General features: G+C 37.8%; 1 protein-coding gene across 1 annotated transcript in view; it reads right to left on the bottom strand.

Annotated features, from left to right (window-relative positions):
• ccdc88b (coiled-coil domain containing 88B) overlaps positions 1–19,909 on the bottom strand; it is a 70,075-nt gene that overhangs the window by 12,083 nt on the left and 38,083 nt on the right. The window contains exons 18-22 of the mRNA NM_001386506.1: positions 15,922–16,048; positions 9,472–9,846; positions 5,613–5,774; positions 4,064–4,341; positions 2,351–2,494 (exon numbers count right to left, since the gene is read on the bottom strand). Of these exons, the coding sequence (NP_001373435.1) occupies positions 2,351–2,494; positions 4,064–4,341; positions 5,613–5,774; positions 9,472–9,846; positions 15,922–16,048 (1,086 nt within the window). The remainder of the gene's footprint in view (positions 1–2,350; positions 2,495–4,063; positions 4,342–5,612; positions 5,775–9,471; positions 9,847–15,921; positions 16,049–19,909) is intronic.

Below are 19,909 nucleotides of genomic sequence, written 5' to 3'. Positions count from 1 at the left end.
GGCATGCATGTAGCATAAAGTCACTCACACGCTTAATCACTTTCCTTTGACTTAGTCCTTGATTTATCAGTGGTTGCCACAGTGGAATGAACCACCAATTACTCTGGCATATGTTTTTTTTATGTCGCGCACACCTTTCCAGCTGCAAAATAATGTCAGAATGACCCTATTTAACAGTCTGAGATTGTTAGGGCTCCATTTTAACAATCTAGGTGCAAAGTCTAAATCACATGGCGCAAAAGCATTAAAGGAATCCACTTTGGCTATTTTAAGGACGGATAAATATGGTCTGCGCCATGGCGCATGGTCTAACAGGGTTGTGCTTATTCTCTTAATAGGAGTTCTAGGTGTGTTTTGAGCATAATGGGCATTAAACCAATTAGTCTCATCTCCCATTTCCTTTAGAGTCAGTTGCATTGCACCATGGCACATTTGTTTATGGCACATAAACAGAGCATCTGCAGCATTATGATTAACAACGAGCCTCCTCCATTCGGCCTTTTTACCTTTACTCTTTACTCCTTTACTTTTGTGGAGAAGGAAACGGTGTTGTACGCACTCCATTGACGATATCAATTAGCCTACATAAATAATTTTGTTTGTTAAGCACAAAGATTTGTTTCAAAACAATTTCTAAATTAATAATAATATGTTAAACGAATAAATGAACAATATTAATGAAGTGTTGTCAAAAAAATGAGTTACTATTTTTATGCCCCATATGGGGATGCATACGTCTCCATACGCTAATAATAATAACATTATACAAAAGCAAGTTGTCATGACTAAACTGAAAACTGAAAACTGAAAAAGCCCCCCGAGATGAGGCATAGAGGCAGTGGCTTTTATATTTATTTATATTTGTTATTTATTATATTCATTTTAATCCTTTAATTTGTTTCATATGTAAAGATATTTGTGTATTGCTGTGCATCCTGTGTGTATTGAGCAATGTGACTACTGATCTGTGATACGAATCAAATTTACAATTTTGTGAACCATCCCACCCCTAGTTACTATGTATGGCTCTTCGCTTAATAAAAGCTTAAACTATACTACAAGATTTCTTTGTATCATCAACAAAACAAAAAAGCTTCTAGATTAAAAAGCTACAATCTCATGTGAGTCTGACAAAGCTCTAATTGATGTTTTTTTTCTCATAAGAAATTAATAATACTTTGAGGATGATTTTTGCCACTGTACACTGTAAAAAGTTTACTTTTAGTTACTTTGAAAAAAAAAAGAGAGTAAACCCACTGCATTAAAAGCAACGAGTTGATTTTACTTTAAAAATTTAGTGAACCCATTGACTTAAATTTTAGAACTATGTACGTACTTTGTTTATATAATAATTATACGGCAACAAGTTTACTCTCAAAATAAATCCAGAAAAAGAAAAGCCCTCGCCTGATTTTTACCACGTTTTCAGATTTTACCACATTCTCACCCTGTTATTTACTTGTTTATTTAATTTTTTGGCTTCTGTTTTTGTCTTTCCCAATTTCTGGAACCAATCTTTGCCGCCCTCTTCCCCCGTTCGCTGTTCACTTTCACTTGCTTCCGCGACTCCCCAACCCTCTTAACCTTCGTCCGCAACAACCCCCCCCACTCTTTACTTTCGTCCTTCGTCCGCGACACCCCTCCGCCATCCAACGCCCCCCAATACCACTTTCACACCCAACACCCCCCCGCTCTCCACTTTCGTGCACCTCTGCATCCTCGAATAATCTCGGATCCATTACCCTAATCTGATGCGGGACCTTGTGATTCACTAATTAAGTACTGGTCATACTGCTCCATATCGTTTATTTTAAAGACGAATTGCAGCCATACGTACTTCTGGCTACATAATTCATGATCTCCAGTAATGTATATAAGGCTACGTTTTCAGAATGAGCCTAGGTTGAATTAAAAAGTAAAGTCAACTAATCGCTTTTTACAGTGTTTATTACATTTTTTTGTGTGTGTGTAACTAAAGCTGAATATATATCTTGGTTTGCAGTGAAACTGAGTTTTTTTTATCAGTCAAGCCTCTGTCCATTCATCTAGACAACTGATCAAAGCACCACACCGCCACTCTTATCCCACTGAACAAAAGCTCCTCCTGGGTTGTGTGCATGTGTTTTTTTTCTCTCATCCTGTTCACCAAAGCAACAAGCTTTACAAATGTTTTTGGCAAGTTGTCACGCCATGCCAACGGCTTCTAGAAACTACAGTGAAGTGACTCACGCTGTGGTGAATCTGGCTGAACCGTCACCTTCACTTCCTCACTCTTTCCCATGAATTTGCTCTGCTGTAACTTCAGCCCAGTGTTGTGGTGGCGGTGAGTGCAATTATAACTATCTCTCACCTTTCATTGTCCATTTTCAGTCTCTCCAGCTCCTTCTCGTTCTCCAGCTGCCCTTGTGTCACTTTCTCCATTTTCTGTCTCTCCACGCGTATCGATTCCTCTGCCTCCTCCAGCTGCGCTTTTCGCTCCAGCAGCTCCTTATATCTGGACAGGTACAGTATTTTAGAGTATTTAGCGAGATTTAAATGAATGTTTCCCTTAAATGAAGCACTAGTTAATGGATAATTAGGTTTTTTCATGATCATGCTTTGTGTGATCTTAATAAACATGACTTTATCAACAACAGACCAATACTGTAATACTTATGGTCACACTTTACAATAAGGATGCATTAGTTAGTTGTTAGTATGTTAGTTAACGTGAACTAAAAATGAGCAATTGCACAGCATTTATTAATAACTAACTAATAATGGATTATAAATATCCAATGCTATGCTTATTAACAATAGTTAAGTAGTTAATGCACTAATGCACAACAATGAGCAACTTTATTTTCATTAACTAATGTTAGCAGACATAATTATTCTGTAATAATTGTAAATACATGAACTTAATTAACCTAATAAAAAGGGTTATTATTAATGTATATTTTAACTTTTTATTATTTTTTTTATATTTTATAGTATTTTTTACTTTTTAACTAATACATGTACATTTTTTAGATGTCATAAAACTCCAAAAATATATTAATATGTGCTAACTATTTTTTAAAAATTCAATTCATTGTCATTCAGAAAATAAAGGTTATTCAGAATAATTATTTGTGTAAATATTTTATTAGATTGAATTTAAAAATAAATTCTGGAACAAATGGCCAAGACTATACAAAATACTATATATATATATAATTCATTCATTTTCTTTTCGGCTAAGCCCCTTTATTAATCTAGGGTGGCCAAATCGCTATGAACTGCCTACTAATCCAGCATATGTTTTACGCAGATGCACTTCCAGCTGCAACCTCTGGGAAACACCCATAGACTCTCATTCACACACATCCGCTACGGACAATTTAGCCTACCCAATTTACTTATAGTGCACATCTTTGGACTTGTGGGGAAAACCGGAGCACCTGGAGGAAACCCAGGCCAACACAGTAAGAGCATGCAAACTTTATACAAAAATGCCAGCTGACCCAGTGGAGGCTCGAACCAGCAACCTTCTTGCTGTGAGGCGATCGTGTAATATATATATATTAGCCCCCTGTTTATTTTTTTCCCCAATTTCTGTTTAACGGAGAGATTTTTTCAACACATTTCTAATCGTAATAGTTTTTATAACTTATTTCTAATTTCTAACTGATTTATTTTATCTTTGCCGTGATGACAGTAAATAATATTTTACTAAATATTGTTCAAGTTACTAGGATTCAGCTTGAAGTGACATTTAAAGATATAACTAGGTTAATTAGGCAAGTCATTGTATTACAGGGGTTTGTTCTGTAGACAATACAAAACAAATTTTGCTTAAGAGGGCTAATAATATTGACCTTAAAAATTTGAATTTATTCTATCTGAAAAAAAACTAATGAGACTTTCTCCAGAGGAAAAAAATATATAGTAAATACTGTGAAAAATTGCTCTGTTAAACATCATTTAGTAAATATTTGAAAAAGAAAATAAAAATCACAGGAGGGAGAATAATTTCAACTTCAACTGTAAATAAGTTATTTAATTTAAAATGTATTCTCTACATTTCCTCTAATCATTGTACCTGACTTCAGTGTCTTTACATTGAGCCTCTAGACTGCGATGGCTGCTTTTCAATTGACTGTGCTTGACGAGCAGCTCCTCTAACTCCGCCTCCTGCCTCTGCTGCAGAGCTGTCAATCTCTCATGATCCCGTCTTACTGCCTCCAGCCGCATCACTGACTCCTCCTTCTCCTTAAGCCATGCCCTTGACTCCGCCTCCAGAGCTGCACAGCGCAATTCGCTCTCACTGCAACGTGTTAAAGTCGACGCATGTTCAGCCCTCAGAGACGCCTGCTCCACCTGAGAGAAACAAAAACTGCCTCAAACAACAGAATTTTCATTTCAAATGAAAAAGAAATGTCATCAGTAGTTTACAAAATTACATTTAAAAATGCTCTAAATGACGAAATTTTCATTTTGAATTTACAAGAAATTTCATCAGTAGTTTACCCTGATGGTTTTCTCTATTAGTCTCCTGAGTTTTAATAATAATAATAATAATAATTATTATTATTATTATTAATATAATTATAATAATAATTATTCCTTACATTTTTATATAGCGCCACCAGTGTGCAGCATCCATTTAGATGACGCAATGGCAGCCATATTGTGCCAGAAGGTAAGAACTTTCCCAATGATTATTAAATGTATTTGTTGTGGAGTTGCAACGATGAGTCACACACAATGTTGTTACAAAGTTCCCGCACACACACACATACACGCACACAAACACACATGCACAGCAGACACACACAAACAGCGCATGTTTAAATTTGCACTGTTTTTGCACAGCAAATGTGACGGGATATACGTTAATATCCACTGCTGTATGAATATCCATTGTGTTAATGTACGAATAAACCTGATTTACCGTCCACAAACCGGGATTTGTGGAAGCCTCTTCGTTTATAATTATACTGACATGCGACTGTGGTGATAAAGATGGTAAAATCACTGTAACTCATTACAAACATGCACGCTTTTAAAAACGTTTTAAACTTGTAAAGCTCATTTGATGATGATTGATGATCACAGAGAGCTGAACAGATCTTTTAATCCCAATACGCACATCCTGTGTTGTTAATATGATTATACGTATTAGTTTCACAAGGGAGAGCAGGATGTTGCCGCTTGGTATATACATATATGTTTAGCATTTAACTATATTAAAGTTCTGAAAACCTGGTATATTTTACATTTAAAGTGGCCTTTTATTTTTCCCCAGAAGAACAGTTTCTGTTTGGCCTCTCATGTGAATAAACTAAAACTACAACAATGTGTCAAAACTGATGTTCAGCACTCAGAGAGATCTATCTGAGTGAAAGAAATGTTCAAACAAAGCCCATGTAGTCTGCATGTGCTCATCTGGGTGTAAATAACACGTTTATGAGAGGCCTGTAAAGTATAAAGTGGTGCTCCGTCAACGCTATGACTGAAACAGCACGTCCGCCCACCATAAAAGCTAATATGGATTTAAACAAATGTCAGTCTCTAAAATACCCTGGTCTTTATTTCAGCATCGAGGGTCCTATCGGAGATCCGCAACCCACACTCAATCAAGCACTCACCTGCAGTTTGGTGTTGAGGGCCTGTAATTTAGCTCCGTTTTCTTGCAGTGAGATGGAGTGGCGCTGCAGGGTGTCCAGCTGCTCTCGAAGCTGAGAGCAGGCCGACTGAGACTGAGTCAGCTGAGAAACCAACACCTCACGCTCTCGCTGCAGCACGGCATTCTGGGATTCAACCACAGGCATGCATTTCAGACACAGGTGGGTAAAGTGGGATCACATTTCACTCAAGTACAAGTCAAACGAATCAATGGTACAAGTAAGAATACTTTTCTCAATGGAGTCTTTTTACAAGACTGTTATGACGTGTTTAACAGTCATCAGCATCTTAAATCCTTAAAGTTTTGAATATTTTGTTTTTTTTTATGTAAGAACATTTACATGTATTTAACACTACCTAACAAAAGTCTTGTCGCCTATCCAAGTTTTACAACCAACAAATAATATCTTGACTTCTAGTTGATCATTTGGTATCAGAGGTGGCTTATTTGAAAGGCAAAGGCCACTAGATTACACTTATAGTACCAAAATAAAATATGAAAATGCCTTGATTTCTAATGATTTTATTAGGACAGTAAGGTCTGACTTTGCTTTGACAAAAGTCTTGTCACATAACAGAATTAATGTCCAGTATCGAATATAAAGTCATGCTGCAGTGGAGAAAGAATGAATATTGTGAATGACTCCCATGAGCTTGGAGGACTGCATCCACACATCTCTGCAATGACTCAAATGACTTACAAATAAAGTCGTCTGGAATGGCAAAGAAAGCGTTCATGCAGGACTCCTAGAGTTCATCAAGATTCTTTGGATTCATCTTTAATGCCTCCTCCATCTTAGTCCAGACATGCTCAGAAATGTTCATATCTGGTGACTGGGCTGGCCAATCCTGGAGCACCTTTTTTGCTTTTAGGAGCTTTGATGTGGAGGCTGAAGTGTGAGAAGGAGCACTATCCTGCTGAAGAATTGGCCCTCAACTGTGGTTTGTAATGTAATGGGCAGCACAAATGTCTTTAGGCTGTCAATGTTGACATCCACTCTGCAGGTCCACTCGCATGCCCCCATACTGAATGTAACCCCAGACCATGATTTTTCCTTCACCAAACTTAAGTGATTTTTGTAAGAATCTTGGGTCCATGTGGGTTCCAGTAGGTCTTCTGCAGTATTTGTGATGATAGGGATGCAGCTCAAAAGGTGATTCATCAGAACAATCAACCTTCTGCCACTTTTCCAAATAATCAACTAGAAGTCAAGTTATTATTTGTTGATCTTACAATTGAGATGGGAGACAAGAGTTTTGTCAGGTTGTGTAATGAATATATATATCATCTATTTGTTAAGAAAAGTTTTCTAAAGCATCAAGAAATATAGCCTAATATATAAAAGGAATAATATATAACCCGAAAGGGTGTCTACAAACCTAAAATATTTCTAAAATATATCCATAAACCTTTTATATCAAATTTAGGTTAGAATTTTTGTGATTTTTCAGAAGCCAAATTATGGTGTAGTTTACATTTACATTTACATTTAGTCATTTAGCAGACGCTTTTATCCAAAGCGACTTACAAATGAGGACAAGGAAGCAATTTACACAACTAAGAGCAACAATGAATAAGTACTAAAGGCAAGTTTCAGGTCTGTAAAGTCTAAGAAGGGAAGTGTTAGTAGTTTTTTTTTTTTTTTTTTTTTTTTTTTTTTTTTTTTGTACAATTAGTGTGATATTCAAAGAGGCAATTGCAGCTTAGGAAGTGAAGTGGAGACTAAATAGTTGAGTTTTTAGTCGTTTCTTGAAAATAGCGAGTGACTCTGCTGTTCTGATGCAGTTAGGGAGTTCATTCCACCAACTGGGCAGATTGAGCGTGAGCGTTCGCGAAAGTGATTTTTTCCCTCTTTGGGATGGAACCACGAGGCGACGTTCATTCACAGAACGCAAGTTTCTGGAGGGCACATAGATCTGCAGAAGTGAGTGCAGATAAGAAGGTGCTAGGCCAGAAGTCACTTTGTAGGCAAACATCAGAGTTTTGAATTTGATGCGAGCAGCAACTGGCAGCCAGTGCAAACGGACTAGCAGCGGAGTGACATGTGCTCGTTTAGGTTCATTGAAGACAACTCGTGCTGCTGCATTCTGGAGCAGTTGAAGAGGTTTGATAGAGTTAGCTGGAAGCCCAGCTAGTAGAGAGTTGCAGTAATCCAGTTTGGAGAGAACAAGAGCTTGAACAAGGAGTTGAGCTGCATGTTCAGATAAGAAGGGTCGGATCTTTCTGATGTTATAGAGTGCAAATCTGCACGATCGAGCAGTTCTAGAAATGTGGTCAGAGAAGTTTAGTTGGTCATCAATCGTTACTCCAAGGCTTTTCACCATTTTGGATGTAGTAATGGTTGCCCCGTCCATCTGGATTGAAAAGTTATGGTGTAGAGTCGCGTTGGCAGAAACTACAAGCATTTCCGTTTTTGCGAGGTTCAGCTGAAGATGATGATCTTTCATCCAGTGTGAAATATCCAACAGGCAGGCTGAGATACGAGCTGGAACCGAGGGATCATCAGGATGAAAAGAGAGGTATAGCTGGGTGTCATCAGCATAGCAGTGGTAGGAGAATCCATGTCTCTGGATGACTGGTCCTAGAGATGATGTGTAGATGGAGAAGAGAAGTGGCCCAAGAACAGAGCCTTGAGGTACCCCAGTGTTTAGATGCTGTAGGTTGGACACCTCTCCCCTCCAAGACACCCTGAATGACCTGTCAGAGAGGTAAGATCTAAACCATTGTATAACAGTGCCCGCAACGCCCAGTGACTCAAGCGTAGATAGCAGGATCTGGTGGTTGACAGTGTCAAAAGCAGCTGACAAGTCCCTTCCAGCTGCAACCCATAGTTGCATGTTTGTGTAGTAAATAGGTTAAAAAGTATAAAATATCTACACAAGCACAGCATAAATACAAAGTTGAGAAATGACTGTAAAAAAGATGTATAGTTTATCATATAAAATGTAGATTTCCCTGTATCTGTAAATGTTTGGGGTCAGGTGGACCCCAAGAAACCTAACAATTTTTTTTCCTGGGTTGCTCTAGGGTTAAGTAGGAGTGTAAGTAAGGCCAGTAAAAAATGTGAAAAATGTACTCAACAGTGTAACATATGTATAACATTATAATATATGTATAATGTAATGCTAAAATAAAATGCATGTATAATATAGAATGAACAATATGTATGTGTATGCATGTATAAATGTATTATCTACTTATTCAAAATCTCATGTTTATTATAATTTCAGAGGAGCACATAGCGACGTAAATAAATCGACTGTTATTTAAATATTCATTCATTCATTTTCTTTTCGGCTTAGTCCCTCTATTAATCTGGAGTCCCCACAGCGGAATGAACCACTAACTTATCCAGCATATGTTTTATGCAGCGGATGCCCTTCCAGCTGCAACCCATCTCTGGGAAACATCCATACACACTCAATCTACACTAAGGACAATTTAGCTTACCCAATTCACCTGTACCACATGTCTTTGGACTGTGGGGGAAACCGGAGCTCTCGAGGAAAATCTACGTGAACGCAGGGAGAACATGCAAACTCCCCACAGAAACGCCAACTGACCCAGCCGAGGCTTAAACCAGCGACCTTCTTGCTGTGAGGAGACATCACGACCTACTTGGCCACTGCGTCGCCCCGTTATATAAATATTGATAAATTAAAACATTTAAAAGCTGACACGTGTAAATGTAACAAAGTAAATGTAATGCATTACTTTCCACCTGATTTCAACATGCAAATGCACTCTCAATCTCTGAATGGCGTTTAAATGAAGACACGTATAGAGTGAACATTCAATGAGTGTTTTTCACTTTATCTCACCTCACGCTCTGTGTTTATCAGCCGTTGACTCAGTGCCTCCTGGCACCCAGCCTCTGCCGTTGTGTGCGGTTGTTTGCTCCTTGTGTTTTCATCATCTTCTCCAGCAGAGATAAAGTCTGCAGGCCTGGAGCTCTGGTTGTGGTTCACCTTATCTGCAGTACTGACAGTGTCCTCCTGGCGGTCTGCAGAATGTCTGTTTGATTCACAACCCTCGACACTCTCTACACGCGAGTCAGGAGGTGATAAAGCAACTTCTGGAGTGGATCTTTGCTGTGATGCCATTTGAAGCCTGGTCTTCAGTTCTTCAAGAGTTTTGTTTAGCTGTGTGATCTGATTGGATAACTCTCGGGACTGGGCGCTCTCATTAGCCAGATCCTGTTTGCGAGTAAAATATTATTATTATTGTGGAGGAATGGAGGAGTGAACAGCAATGCATGCATAAAAGCATGTCTTAAAGTACTACTGCTCTCCAGTGATGGGCACATCCTTTAAAAGAGTAATTAGTTATAGTTACTAGTTACTTCTCACAAATAGTAACTCAGTAACATAATATTAAAAGTATCTAATTACCAGGGAAAGTAACTATTGCGTTAATTTAAAAAAAAAATCTAATTTGTCAAATGACAATAAAATAAATAATATTGTTATGGGACAACATGAGAAACAAACATCCACTCAAATTCAACAATTATTCATTCATTCATTTCCTTTTCGGCTTAGTCCCTTTATTAATCAGAGTTCGCCACAGCGGAATGAACCGCCAACTTGACCAGCATATAAGTAGCAGATGCCCTTCCAACCGCAACCTAACACTGGGAACCACCCATACACACCATTGCATTCACACACATACATTGCGGCCAATTTAGCTTATTCAGTTCACCTACACCAAATGTCTCTGGACTTGTGAGGAAAAATGGAGCACACGGAGGAAACCCACGCTAACATAGCAAGAACATGCAAACTCTGCACGGAAATGCCAACTGACTCAGCCGAGGCTCGAACCAGTGACTTTCTTGCTGTGAGGCGATTGTGCTACCCACTACGCTCCAAATTCAACATGTCATTATGAATATTATCATTACTACAGTTCCCGTGTAGTTCACGTGCACAGACACACCAATCATGATCACTAGTTGGTTATATGTGTCCCACTCCAGCTTCGAACACACACACACACAAACACATACCCCAGAGAAACAGAGGTCCCATGGCTGAGAGAGATGCTGCTAAAAAGTCATTTGTTAAAATGTACTTTTCAAGAGTTCACACTTAGCTATTGCTTAATAATAATAGCACGTTTGGCATGTTGTCCTGGGAGAGAACCGTAAGCTCAGAGATGATTGAGCCCAGGGCTCCCTCCTGGTCAATGAGCATGTGAGGGGGTACGAGTTCCGGTAGTTCTTGAAAGCTCCACATGGTAAAGGAGGAAAGGTGGAGATGGGGTGGATGGGGGAATTCTTCAAAAAAAAAAACAAAGATGAGAAAGTTATACTAGTCGTGCTGTTTATAGTAAGTTTGGAATGATCTGATTGGCTTAATTCAATTTTAATTCAATTCAGCTTTATTTGTATAGCGCTTTTACAATGTAGATTGTGTCAAAGCAGCTTCACATAAATGGTCATAGTAACTGGAACAGTGTAGTTCAGTTTTTAGTGTTTAAGTTCAGTTCAGTTCAGTTTAAAATCATTGCTGAGAGTTCAAACACTGAAGAGCAAATTCATCGATGCGTAGCTCTACCAATCCTGAACCATGCAAGCCAGTGGCGACTAATGATTACAGATGAGAAACCAGCTGCAATCAATCATATCACATGCTCTTCTCGAAAATCTATTTGTGAAACTTCACTTTGTGTAAGTACATGTTTTTTCATTTTAATAATTCATTCATTAATTTTCCTTCAGCTTAGTGTCTTTATTCATCAATGTTCGCCGCAGGGGAATGAACCGCCAACTTATCCAGCATATGTTTTACACAGCAGACACCCGTACAGCTGCAAGCCAGTACTAGGAAACATCCATACTCACTCATTCATGCACACACACACTCATACACTACGGTCAATTTAGTGTATTCCATTCACTTGTGCACCACGTGTTTGGACTGTTAGGGAAACCGGAGCACCCAAAGGAAACCAACGCCAACACGGGGAGAACATGCAAACTCCACACAGAAATGACAACTGACCCAGTCGGGACTTGACCCAGCAACGTTCTTGCTGTGAGGCAACGGTGCTAACCACTGTGCCACCATGTTGCCCCATTCCATAGTACTTATCTTATAAATACCTATATATAATTTATTTATGTAGTTACATTTATAATTACATTGTTGACCCATCCCTTACCTTAACCCAACCTTAAACCTACCCATATCGCCAAACCTGTCCCTGACCCTACCCGTATCCCACCTTAAGAGCAGCAGAAGTGCTCTTTAGTACATTATAAGCACAGTAGGGGCCGATCACACCCAATGCGATTTTTGCGTTGAGAGGAGCCTTTTTTTAATTGGCCTGCTGCGCCTCACGTTTTTGCCTTGCACGTCTTGTGCACGCAGTTGAAAAAAAAAGTCAACTCTGAGTGGTAAAAGCGTGTTACGTCAGTTGCGTTCATTCTACAATCAAATGAAAGCAGAGGCTGGGTTTTTATGTTGTCAAGACAACAAGGGAGACTTAAAGATGGAAAAGAGACTTGTGGTTGCTGTTCTGAGTTAAACGGAGCTGTATGACTTCAAATCGTGAATTTTACAATATTATCAGATATGAAAGTTATTTTAATATTAACAGCAACACGCTCGCAAAATACCCAGCTGATTTAGTCGTTGCCTAGCGACATAAAAAGGCGCACCGCGCTCCTTTTTTCTTGTCAACAAGACAAGCCTCGCGTTTTTATAACGTAAATGCACGTTTGGTGTGATCAGCCCCTAAGTACAATGTATTTATATTTTGATGAAATTACCTAGTAGTTAGGCCACTTAATCTAAAGTGAAACCAAAAATCCTAAATAAAACAAGATACAATTTTTTTGTCAATATATCACACTATAATGCAAGAAAATTTGATCACAACTTCCGTTTCTTGCCATATTTAAAGGGCACCTAGGTTACCCCTTTTTTCAGATTTAATATAAGTCTTTTGCGTCTCTAGAATGTGTATATAAAGTTTCAGATCAAAATACCCATCAGATTTTTCATTATACCTTTTACAAGATGCTGTTTTATACTGATTTCCAGCAGGGGGTGGTTTTGTCGTACTGCGCCTTTAAGACAAGTCTTTCCCGCCCACTGTTTCTACATGCCTTCTCCCTCAGCTGCGTCAGACAACAGACAGACTTAAAGGAAGAAGGTCTCACGTAGCGTTTGTGAGATAATACTGATTAGTAAAGGTTAGTTCTTACTGTAGTGAGAAGTTGCATTGATGAGTCACACACAATATCGTTACAAAGTTAACGCGCGCACACACACAAACACACACACACACACACCGCAGATGATACACACACACGCAGGCAGGCAGACAGACAGAGCGCGCTTAGCCTAGTTAAGGCTAACCTCAAGTGTGGATATCTGTTATGCTAATGTACAAAATAAGCCTGATTTAACTTCCACAAACCAGGATTGAAGCTTCTTCTTTTATAATTGTTCTGACACGCGGCTGTGCTGATGAAGTAAAGCTGAAGTAAAACGCTGTAATTAATTACACACGTACTCTGTTTTAAAACACTTTAAACATGTGAAACTTTCTCTTAATCAGGGGCGTTGCGAGGGGGGGGCTTTGGGGGCTTAAGCCCCTGATGTATTGTCAAAAGCCCCTGATCTCTTGGAATATGTTGCACTTAAATAAAAATATGTTGTATAACATTTATTTTGTTATGCAAGTACCAAAAATTACCACATACATCACGAACATTCCACTTAACGCAGCGTTTGTGTCAGGTAATTAAACCGTCAGTTGTTCAGCAGTACCTGTTTCTACCGGCAGGTGGGAGTGGCTCTGTTGTCACATGGTGTTTAAAAAATCCCGCCACTGCACATCATTCATTTATTATTTTGAGGAGCTGAAGCTAATGAGGTAATAATACAACTCTTTCGCGAAACTAAATAGTTTTAACTACTGATGAAGCTTGTTTCCACAGTATAAAATGTGTGTAGTTTTGGTGACATAAAATAACTATAATCAGTAAAATGTGCATCATATCAATGTAAATACAAGTAAAAAAAACGTAAATTGTACTAGCTTTCTAGATATGATATATTTATATGATATAGCAAGTCACATCTGTTTCTGTAATAGTTAAATCACAGTGAGTTTATGCATCTAGCTTATTATTATATAGCTATATTCTACTGTAACATGCTATGTCAGTTTGAATCAAATTATAAATCGACTTTCTTATGAAAATGCCTAAAATGGTTGGAAGAACACACAGTTGAAGTCTGAATTATTAGCCCCCGTTTATTTTTCCCCCCAAATTCTGTTTAACGGAGAGAATATTGTTTTCAGCACATTTCTAATCATATTAGTTTTAATAACTCAACTCTAATAACTGATTTATTTTATCTTTGCCATGATGACAGTAAATAATATTTGACTACGTTGTTTAAGACACCTCTATACAGCTTAAAGTGACATTTAAAGGCTTTAAAGGCAGGTTAGGGTAATAAGGCAAGTTATTGTATAACGATGGTTTGTTCTGTAGACTATAGGAAAAATATATAAAATCTTAAAGGGGCTAATAATTTTGACCCTAAAATGTTTTTTTTTTTAATGTAAAACTGCTTTTATTCTAGCTGAAATAAAACAAATAAGACTTTCTTCAAAAGGAAAATATTATCAGACATAGGCTACTGTGAAAATTTCCTTGCTCTGTTAAACATCATTTGGGAAATATTTAAAAAAGAAAATAAAATTCAAAGGAGGGCTAATAATTCTGACTTCAACTGTATAAAACATTTATTGTCGCAGTCGTGTAAATGATCAGTTAAAGCCTTTTTATTTTTATTCAGATCGTATTTTTATTCTATTACAGCAACAGCTGGATGCCTTCATCCATATAAGGGATTTCCTAGAATGTTCTACTACTTTTGTGAAGAATATATATGGAATTTCTGCTCAAGTATGAATAAAACAGGCTTTACATGCATTTAAAGTGCTACAATGCCCACATCACCCTATTTTGAGGAAAACTGAAAAAAAAATCCCTCTGAAGAAATTTAAAGTAAACATATTTCTAGCATATAGATCTTTATTTTTATTTTTTGTAGCCTTAGCTAGCCTACTATTTTTGATAGAATTGTTATTATGAAAAAAAAATAGTAGCCTATTGAATATCAATATTTTGCAAGGTATTGAATTTAGAAATTCCATTATTTTGACAACACTACACCTCAGTTAATCACTCTGTCCAAATGAACATGTTTGTAGCTTTGTATCACATTAGATAACAGCTCACACTATAAAAATAAATCATATTTTCAGATTTGAAGACATGCAGAAAATTACATTTTCAAAAAACAAACAGAAACTTCAAATCAGGAGGAGATAGGAGGCTCAAGAGGTATGATATGGCTCATAACAGACTAGTTTTTTTCCTATTTGGATTTTACAAGTCTTAAAAACCCTTTATTTTTTATTAACCATTTTTAATCCTGTTAATAAGATTAGATTAGGTATATTAGTGCGGCGAATTAAAACTTCTTTTTTTTGGGAGGGGGGGGGGTTCTTTGGGGCTAAGCCCCTTATCCCTTTCGACCCTAGCAACGCCCCTGCTCTTAATCACATTTGATGATGCTTGCTGATCCTAGCGAACAGAACAGACCTTTTATTCCCGGTTGCTTTGCGTATGTCTGTCTGGTCTTGTTGACATATACACGCGACTACCGGAACATGTTAATGCGCGCAGCTGTCAATCAATTCGGTGGGCGGGGGGATCGCACACCTACGTAATGGTGCGATCGATTTAAAAACAGCTCCAATTGGCCGACCCTTTTTTTTGTAGTTAAATTGGAAAAAAAGGACTGGGTGTGTTCATATCACCCCAGTATGGTGGTCTATACACTATACCAACATCTGTCCAAACAGCTTGAGAAGTAGATTTTTTACCATAGGTGCCCTTTAAAGTCAGTATCTAACCGGCATTACTGAGAACCGACTATCCTCTTCAGGAAAACCTGAGCAATAACAGATTTCATTAATCTCGCAAAGATGCATTTTCAGCACAGCTGTCCGAGGAGGCTAAATCTAATTGCGCTGAGGATTTTCAGATAAGAAAGCAACCCGAAAACAATTACCTGGCTGAAAGGGAATATTCAAAGTGGGCCATTTTGCGAGATCTCAGCTCAATGGGACCTCCAGGCAAACATAATTGCAGAAATATTGTGTGCTGAGGCGCTATAGTAATTGCTTTTATCGTTAAGATCTCGCACACAAACACTTTTGAATACTGCACCGACCTTTGTTAGGGAGTCAATCTGGGCTTTGCTCTCAGCGTTGAGTGAAGCGAGCTGTGTGTTTTCCTTCTGCAGCTCCTCAAACTGCGCGCAGGACTCTCTGAGCTGAGCCAGATCCTGACACATCCGTCTGTGGGCAGATAACAGATGCATTGAACCATGTACATAATGTGATTATGCTATTTGTTTTATAGGATCTGAAATAAGTATGACGACTGGAAAGTTCGGTGTGAAGGGAATAGTGCACTCAAAACTTAAAACCTATTCATTATTTATTAATCTTTGTGTTATTTAATTTTTTACAACAATAAATTAGAAATAAAATGTAGCAGTTGACCCATACGACATGTGCACTATACACTGTAAAAAGTGATTATTTACTTTCAGGGCTGATAGTGGAAAAAATTCCTGAGCCTGAACTTTTTTTCCTTGCTGATGTTTTAATTTAAACGCATTTATTTTATGTATTCGTAGTCTTACTTCTGTATTTAATATAGTCATTTGACAGTACATGTCAGTCAGATTTATTGTGGTGATAAATTAATGATAAACTAATGATTTGTTTATAAGTATCATTACGCTGTGTTGCTGTCACTGCAGCTACATGCCAGTAATGTCAGTGACACATGCCAGTGTCAGTGATCTTGTGACATGTGCCAGTAGGTGTCAGTATAAGCACGTTATAAGCACATTAATCTTATAAGTCTCTTTGCTTTAATATTTAACAATCATTAGGCAAATGACACCCGTTATCTTACATGCATATATGTTATGAGTTTTCAACATGCATCTTATTATAACTTTTTAAAGGATATTATTTAAAATACCTTAAAATGAAAATAAGTTAAATAATAAAATAAATGAATTAATTAAAAACATAGAGAAGTCCATATTGTAGGGAACAAAGGAACTGCCAGGATGCAATAATATACAGTACAACAGATAAGTGTAACCCCTCCCATACATAAGCATGCCACAATAAATTTGACTGACATGTACTGTCAAATGACTATATTACGTACTAAATGCGTTTAAATTAAAACATCGTGGAGTAGCTCAGCAAATAAACTAACTTGCGACGCGATAAATTAGGTTAAAAGTCGCGTAATGTTTAAATATGGTTTTGCTTGTGTTAATTAATGTCATAAGCTTCGCCGGGTGTCGATGTCACTGCAGTGACATGCAGCGCGACACTCTGAGTGACACAGGTCACTACACATGCCACTAGCAAGTGACACATGACAGTGGAAAACCGGACGTGCCACCGGAAGTGTGACTACTAGCCGCATTTCCACTATCAAGCCAGTGCGAGCCAGGGCTTATATCGGGCCAGGCCGGGCCAATCGCCTGGGAGGTTGAGCAGTGAGGCCGAAATCATGTCGCGTTTCCACTGTGGGGCTAGTAGCGTCAGCAAACCCCGCCCCCAGAACATCCCCCGAATCGAACGTCACTCAAACCGCCCACTTCAGCGAGAATCATGCAGATAAAGCACACCATCACATCATCACGAAACTATTAAAATAGGACAACCAAAACAAACAAATGACACGTTACTGTACAGTAGTACAAAGCATGTCTATACGCACATGCCTGTGTGTTTTCATTCATCATATTCATTTACTCGCCGACCCACTGGCATCGAAATCCAGTGGTCTTGCCACCAACGGAGGGACCCGGAGCGCAGGGAGCGCACACATCCATAATATAACACCACATATATAAAATTCTCCGTTAATAACTCGATATTAAATGTATTTTATAACATCCTCTAGACAGAATCTGTCCAACATTCATCCCAAATGCTCCGGAGAGAACTGAAACATGATTTTTTTTCCCTATAGGCTTTACGACACGACACTTAATAGGTGATTCCCTTTATTTAAAGATGTTGCTTATTATATCTTAAGTAAAGGAAAGTGTTCAGTGTTTCAGCTCATAAGAGCAGCACGTAATAAAATATAGCCTATATTTCGTTGCGCTCAGCAGCTATGCACTAATAAAGCTCTTTATGTATTTTAAATTTCCTTTTTTAATTTTACCACGTTTTATAAAAACATACACACTTGTTTGAGGACACAGAACACAGTTTGAACTTGCAGTTTTCCCCGTCAAAAAAGTGCTGCGCAGCTGAAGACAGAAAAAAAGGTCGCCTATTTCTGCGTTCACTCACCCCGAAAATGCTCTGTTTGCATGATTTGATTAATATCATCGTATCCAAATACTTTATAAATAATATTTAAAACATTTTCCGGTGTTTATTTATTTATTTATTTTTTTTTAGAAAATCCTTTTTTCAAAGAGGCTTTTGAAAAATGAAAGTTTAATATAAATTTGAAACAGTTTGATATAGTACCTAATTGTTATAGCTATAGCTTTTGTTAGTTTTATATTGGTTTATTTATTTAATGTGATTTTATTATAAGCCTATCTGATATTTGTAATTCTTTAAATTATTTAAATATAGCTTAGGCTGTTTTATCTAGATATGACACTATTGTTTTGAGCCTACAAAAGCGGACATGAAAATTGTAAAGTTTAATGTCTTTCTGTTGTATTCATATAGTGTATTATCTCCAAAATAAATTAAAACAATAAAAAGAAAAGAAAAAAGCCGCTCGCCCAGCCTATAATTTGTTCCAGATGTTTTCTTTCTCTTATTTATTTGTTTGTTTGTTTATGTGTTTGGCGCATGTACTCGTGTGCGATCGGAAAACTGTGCCCGCCTCTCCTTTTACTCCGCCCCGAAGCCCCGGCTGGCCCTCTTTGGCCCAAGGTATTCGGCGGGCCGAAAAAATCCGGCCGCTGGCCCCGGGAAAGCCCCGCTTTGGCCCGATTAGGCCCCGGAAGTGACAGTGGAAACGCCACTGGCCTTGGCTCGCTCGCTTTACGCGCGATAGGGTTATCTGTACGTACGATAGTGTCATCTGTACGTCCGATGTCGTGTCTCTCCATGTTAAAACTGCTACTGTGAATCCGCGTTTAAGCGCACACAATAAGCTAAAACTCGCCCCAAGCACCGGCAAAAACACATAACAATGAATGTGTCGAGGAAAGAGTAAGGACATATCTTAATTATTTATTAATAAACTTATTCTGAGTCAGTGTCGCAAAGATCCTGACTGGCAATCTCCTCTTGGACTCGCCTTTAGAGAGAAATTCATCTTTACGGATTACATGAAGGAGTTTTTTTTGTTTTCGATTTGTTTTATTTCGTTAAGTAATAATTTAAAGCTTTCTATAAATATATTTATTATGTCTGGGAGGCATATACATTTTGCTTCATTTTGTTAAGCGCTCCTGTTCAAAAACCAGACGACAGAAAGCGCATAATTTTGGTTTTCTTTATTTTATAAAAACGCTGTAACGTTTTTTGATGTATTACTCGTACTTTGTGAGCAAAAATGACGGATAACTTTAAATTGCTCCCACTGAAAAAATGCAAGCGATTGCTCTGGCGCCTCGATGTCCTGCAAGCTTTTTATAAGCAAACTATGCGCCTAATAGCACACATTGTTTAACGTTTAAGCTACCATTGTTTTATACTTGAACTGTTTTATATCTTTTATTTTAGGCAAGTCGTGATGATCTGAGAAGGCAAACTGATCAAACAGACAATGATGGTCTTCCGCTGGGCGATGTTCGTTAAAAAAAACAAAAAAAAAAAAACTTATTTTTAACGAATAAAAACTGCTCCAAACGTTTTTTTAAATAAGCTAAATAAAAAACGAAACTAAATATAAACACTGCCATTAGGCTACATACAAAACTGAACTATTTCATAGCTGAAACACTAACGTTAAGTTGTTTAAGGAGAAGGGGGAAATATATTTTTGTCCCGTCTTGCTTCACCGTTATTTCGAGAATAAACCCAGCGTAAATATGCAGCTGTCATTCCCAAAACATATCAGCGTATATGTGCCGAAAACGAAAGTTTCATACAAATTCTGAATGGATTATAGCCTGGAAAGTGCAAAGCACGCTCCTCTTATTA

Source organism: Danio rerio, chromosome 14 (genome assembly GCF_049306965.1).
Source record: "Danio rerio strain Tuebingen ecotype United States chromosome 14, GRCz12tu, whole genome shotgun sequence".
Lineage (NCBI taxonomy): Eukaryota > Metazoa > Chordata > Actinopteri > Cypriniformes > Danionidae > Danio > Danio rerio.
This window is presented reverse-complemented; position numbering and strand designations above follow the sequence as displayed.